Genomic DNA, 6,047 nt, shown 5'->3' on the forward strand with positions numbered 1-6,047 from the left:
TCAGTTCTGAGCCTTGATTCTGCTGTTCAGACTGAAAATACATCCTTCTCTTTAAGGGATGTGGCCAGGCTGAGTTTTAATAGACCTGGATGTGGCACCTTGGAAGAGCAGACAAGTGCAAGAATGGGTAGAAGTAAACCAAAAACGAAGTGGGAAGAGGCAGGGTACAGGGCTGCTTTTCTAATAGTCTGGCACAATACACGGGGCATTTTTAATCCCTAGGGTTTGCAAAACATAGGAAACTCAAGGTAGTTCCTGTATCCAGGGCATTGTCAGAAGACATCACATCTGATTTTGGAAGTAGTTGAGGGCTGAAATTGTGGACAGCATTGCTGAAAACAGGGGAAAAAAAACAGTAGAGAGCCTGATTAGGGATGAGGAGGTCTTTGGGGCAGAAAGAAGGAGAAATCGTAAGGGCAGAGAGAAAAATGGAGGCAGTATTGTGTGTATGTATCTTTTAAAATCTCGCTGAGTTTCTTGATACGGCCGTTGTGATGTATATAGTTTGTCAGGTAAAGACAAAAAGGATGATTAGATCTTGCATTACCTCTTTTTTTAGCAAATCTGAAGACTTACCTGGAAGAGCAGAGTAACAGCTGAAGTCCTTGACATCCCGTGGATATTAACTTCCATTGCTTCTTCTCTTCCAGGTGTCCTTGCTGGCCATGACAACCGTGTCAGCTGTTTAGGCGTTACTGATGACGGCATGGCTGTAGCTACAGGGTCTTGGGACAGTTTTCTCAGAATCTGGAATTAACTGGGAGCCAAACATGTACATTCTCCATTTGAGATCTGGAGAGATCAATGCTGCAGCCTATAGCTGTGAAATAACATTTCTACCTTGTATTTGCAGGTGAAGTTTTTCTATTCACTGATTATTACACAAAAAGGCTTTCTGTAAACTAGAAAAAAAATCAAGTGAAGAAATAGGGGAGGGGGGAAGAAATCACTGACTTTTTAAAAGGGGCCAGCACACATAATCATGGTGACCGACAAACTAAGAGCCAGTCTTTTTGTTTTTGGTGGTTTGGTTAGATTGTCCTTGAAGGGTTTTTGCTTGTGCTCAGTCTGCTAATCCTGTACTTTTTTTTGTACATAACAGAATATACACATTATAGCAGCCAATCATGTAACATTTGTCTGTATGTAAAGAAATATGTTTGCATTTTTTAAGGAACTACATTTATAGCTTTGCTTTTAACCCGAGATGTCACTTCTGAGTTTTGTAGTGGATGAACTAGATTGCTGTTTTAAATGTTTTTGTGAATTTACTGTAGATAAAGTGAAGCCAATGGTATGTATGTGTTTTTATAATGGAAGGCATTTGAATTTTTTTTTAAAGGCCCTGGAGACTCCCAGTTAATACCTACCGCCTTATTCACTCACTTCTTGACCTGCTTGCCTATTTTTAATCATGGGGTTCTTCCTTCAAGCCAGTGGTTCCTGGTTCATCCATTGGCAGTCATGGCCTCCAAACACCAAGGAGTTAATGCCAGGCAGACTTGTAACAACAGCAAAAATACTTAAAAAATAAAATTTAAAAAATAATCCGGTTCCAGAAGTATTAGCTTCCTTACTGCAGCTTTTCGCATCAGTTATTCCACGCAGTCCTTGGGTATGGAAGCCAAGTGACCTGCATTGCTGTCGTTAAGTGGCTGAGTGCTTTTCCTTTTGACAATTCAGCTCTCGACTAAATGAGGTAGTTTTGGCCCATCACAAACTCGAGCTGATTTGCACTAACAGAATGATTTGGCATGATGCTCAGCGCGCAGAAAGCAGTGTATTTGCAAAACTTGCTCAATTACCACAACGGAGAAATTCAGGAGGATTTTGCTTAAAATCTTAAAGATTTAAATGTGCAGTTAATCGCCTGTAATCCCCCTCCAAATTAGGGGGTTGCCAAAGCATACCACAACCAAAAGCGCTTGTTGTCAGTTATGTGCAGTGTGAATTATAAAAGGAATTGTGTAACTTACAATGAACCAAATAACCTTACTTACCTGTGTGACCCTTTCAAACTCCATACTATATAAACTTAGCGACTTGCTTGTTCTCCTGTGGTCACAGAGGTCTGTACCATGGTGGCTTAGTAGATGCTAATTGTTCTGCAGCTCTGACACTGTAAATAGCCATTTCCTCTCCTAATCCTGATTTTATTCCGACTTTGATGTCAGTTGCTTATAAATGATAGGTTCTGATCAAGTACAGTTGAGTGTAGATAGAAGAAAATGAAGTGACTGATGCCCATCTGAAACGACTCGAGAAGATCGCTTAACTTTCTGGTGCCTGGCAGCATGCCTGCGCTTGCAATGGATGTTCTCTTGGGAATCTGAACGTCTGTGGCGCTTTTGGAAAGGGGAATTAAGTCTATTGGCTTCTCTTAAGTGGCTTATTTTAAAGATACGTGAATCTTCAATCATCAGGTTGGAAGATAATGTTAATCTGCCCTCATCTGAAGTTACGGGGAGTCTGGGTATCTCTGGGTCAGGGAGAAAATATAAGTGCCCGGTATCTTGTAATATACCAAACCAGATCTGTGGCTGAGGCGACTATTTGTCAAGTTTCTGACACTTGTAATCCTAAATTCCAGTACTTCCAGACTGTGCCTGTAAACTTGCCATGTCTATAATGGTGAAGGTGCCAGTAAACATACCAATCACAGTAAATTCACTTTTAAAAGAAGAAAAAGGCGCATCTTGTGCTGGAGAAGTATACATTTACTAACAGCAGACTGTGGTGTAGGACCAAAATCACACTATAGTGTATGTCACAGGAATTCCTCAGTGCTTTGCTTTATGATCTGTCTGCATTAACAGAACTATTATGGAATTCTTGTTACTCTCTTAAGTGAGCAGCTCTTTGGGATCTTGCAGACTTGGTTTATTTTTTAGTGGTGCACTTGATTATTATTTTTTTTTAACTCACAGCTGCCTTGAGTGAATCATTCTGGAAATTTGTTACTAAGGAATTTTAAGAAAATATTCTTTTTCTAAAAATTTTTTTTCCATAGAGGTGTTTTGAATCGATTTCCTAATCAATACCTTTGCGAAGACAGGTGCCATTTTTACATTCTGGTATTAAAACTAGTTTCTACTTGCGAAACTCCAAAAACAATTTTACAAATGTATATAACTTTTCTTAAAAGTTCAGGTAGACTGTAAACACAGTAATGGCTCTCATACAGGTATTACTGCAAATAATTTCACTACCATTGTTTGGTGGGCAATTGTCTGTTGGATTCAGCTGCTTTTAAAATAAATAATAAGGAATGCCAACTACTTGCTAATGAGGTTTCCAGAAGCATCACACAAATATCTGCCAGCATTTGTGATTCGGTTAACCAGTGTTTGTAGTGCTGCAGGTCCGGAGGCGGCTCCTTTTGTGTCAGCGCACAAGGAACCCTGGAAGAAGCCCGAGCACAACTGGGGAAACAATAGCTGATGCTTCTTGGGAACTTGTAGAAAGCTTGTGATAGATCCTGCCAAGGTGACGTTTGCTCTTTACTGTCCCGGATATATTTTTTTTTAAAGCCTACAGATTTAATGTAACACATTGTTATTATGTGAGGCCAAATACTGAACCTGCACGGGCTGTGGTATTTCCTTTTTTAAACGGCCATCAGTGACATTTCAGGGTTGATGCCCTTGCTGAAATGGATGCAGTTTTAATGGTAAAAGCTCAAACTCCTCCTAATACAAGGGAGGTAATAAAATGAGGTGTTACTTAAAAGGTTTTATTCCCAGCTTTGAATCTCAGAGACAGGGGTGTGTGCCTATAGGTTAATGTAGGCTCAGGTATGCAGCTTGTGTGATTTCTGTGTGCTGTGACAGCAGACTCACTCACCACACAGCACGCTTTGCAGCACTAGTGGGTACAGCTCAACCCCTCCTGAAAAGTTTGTTGCCAAACTATGTCCTTATCTGAATTTCAAGTAACTTTTGTGTAATTACAGAAGTGGAGTAACCGAACACTGTGCCAAAACGGTGGCATGGTAACTCCTTCCCAGCCCCTCCTAGAGACAGTCAGTCATGGCTGGGGAAGTGGAACTATGTGCTCTGTGTAACAAGATTTATTTTATTCAGGTACAGGTTTTTTCAGCATTTTCTGATGTGGATTTAACTTTGCAATAGTAAATACTAACCAGGCCAAGGGCCCACCTTGGGCTTGTTCCTGTGTAGACTTGGACACCCGCTTATTGGTAGAGATGCTGGTTGAGATTCTGGGAACCACAAAAAGCTGCTGCGCGGCCTCGTGCTGATGTATACTTGCTTACTCCAGTCATGTGGGCCTGTTTCCATCAGTCTCCAGACCTTTCTTCTTCCAAACATCACTATCCTCTGCCTTGCCCAATGGCAGGTATGTCGCAGTATCTGGCAGAACTGATAGTTGAATGCATTGACAATAATATATACCATTAGAAGTGGAACATGGATTAAATAGGCTTTTCCCCCTGCCGAAGGAGAGGGCCTGACCTTGACTTGGCAAAGCTGAATTGATGTAACAGCTGGTCCTAGTGTGCTTACTGTAATGCATGGGTTGGAAATAGTTAACTCTTTAATTCAGTTAGTGTAACCGCTTGTCCCACAATGAAGTTCACATTACTTTAAGGTGGAATGAAAACATTGTGAAAACATTCCAAGAGTGCTTAGTCTTTCCTCGTTGAGGACACTGTCACCTCCACTAGGTTTAGTGCTGTGCTTTAAGATGTTGGTGAGAGTTTTGGCTAATTCAACTAGTTGGTATAAATGGTTGTGTAGCAGAATGACTGATTTTTGAGATAGCATTTCCTGTAAAAGTAATTAAGCATGGGTTGATGGTGCACTTTGTATCCAGTAATCTGGCATGCATGCTGGTGAAACTACTTCCTACACTTCAGAGGCACCACAAGCCTTTTTATCCAATTGCTGGTTATGTAAAATACATGCAGAATGTTAATGCAGTGTTGTTATGGTAAATGTGTGAACAGTGTTACTAATTGATATAACTGATAACAGATTACATGTGCCTGACATTCTTATACCACACAGTATGTTTAGGTTTTAACTAATATGGACTTCGGTGGAATAGTCTTAGATATTTCAAGCCTTTGTTTAACTTACACAATGGTGCTCTATTTGTGTTTTTCTCCTTTTTTTTAAAATGAAAGCATCTGAACACTTGTAGTACATATTACATCCAAAGGAGTCCAAAACAAAATGCTTCTAAACATGCTTGGTTTTAATTTGCCTTTAGTTCCCAGCATTTCTCATCAGCCAGGTTTTTTTTTTTTTTTTTTTTTACTTGTTGCTGACTACTTTGGAAAACTTCAGTAATGTTACCAATTATGAAGTGATTCTGCACTGCCTTTGGATTGTGTATGTATTCAGAAACAGTCTTAAAGCTTTTATTTAAGCTATTAAAAAAACCAGGGACTTGTGCCATTTGTTCTTTAACAGTGCTGTTGTAAAAAGACTTCCCTGTGAAAAAAAAAATCACTTGCTATGAACTCTGTTTATAGCTTTTTTTTTTTCCACGATGGATCTTTTTCTTTGTATTTGTACAGTGGCTCAGTGAAAGATGTTGCCATGAGTTGATATTGTAACCAATAAACAAGTGCTTTTAACCAGACTGTCTCAGGGGTGAGTGTTTCTCAGAGCTGTACTAGCCCTTGCAGGGGCTCAGGCCACCCTACCTGCAGCACTCGATTCTTGCCTCTGCTTCCCTTGTCGCAGTGAAGGGAAGGTGGAGTGTGAACACCACTAAACTGAGGTGGTTTTTTTTTCCTTCTCCCAAGTAAATGTCTGGGCGTTTCTCCCTGCGAAAGAGGGGAGGTATGTTAACACCGGTTCACTGGAGTTCACCCAGCCCTGACTGGACACGGGAGGGGTTAGAGTGAGCCTCCATCTGTGGCATCAGACCCCCTTCCCTTAAGGGGCACACACCCACACCTCCTTCCTTTTGTTAAGTCTGTAGCGTTAATTATTTTCTCCAGCACATTTAACTGATAAGTGCTGCTGTATGGAGGGCACAGCTGGCTCCTCTGCAGCAGAAGCACCTTTTTACCTCAC

At 40.7% G+C, this 6,047-nt stretch overlaps 1 protein-coding gene across 1 annotated transcript in view; it reads left to right on the plus strand.

Annotated features, from left to right (window-relative positions):
- GNB4 (G protein subunit beta 4) overlaps positions 1-5,605 on the plus strand; it is a 32,532-nt gene extending 26,927 nt beyond the window's left edge. The window contains exon 10 of the mRNA XM_074834220.1: positions 651-5,605. Coding sequence (XP_074690321.1) covers positions 651-757 — 107 coding nt within the window. The 3' untranslated portion in view covers positions 758-5,605. The remainder of the gene's footprint in view (positions 1-650) is intronic.
- The last annotated feature ends 442 nt before the right edge of the window (positions 5,606-6,047 follow it).

This window comes from Strix aluco, chromosome 9, assembly GCF_031877795.1.
Source record: "Strix aluco isolate bStrAlu1 chromosome 9, bStrAlu1.hap1, whole genome shotgun sequence".
Lineage (NCBI taxonomy): Eukaryota > Metazoa > Chordata > Aves > Strigiformes > Strigidae > Strix > Strix aluco.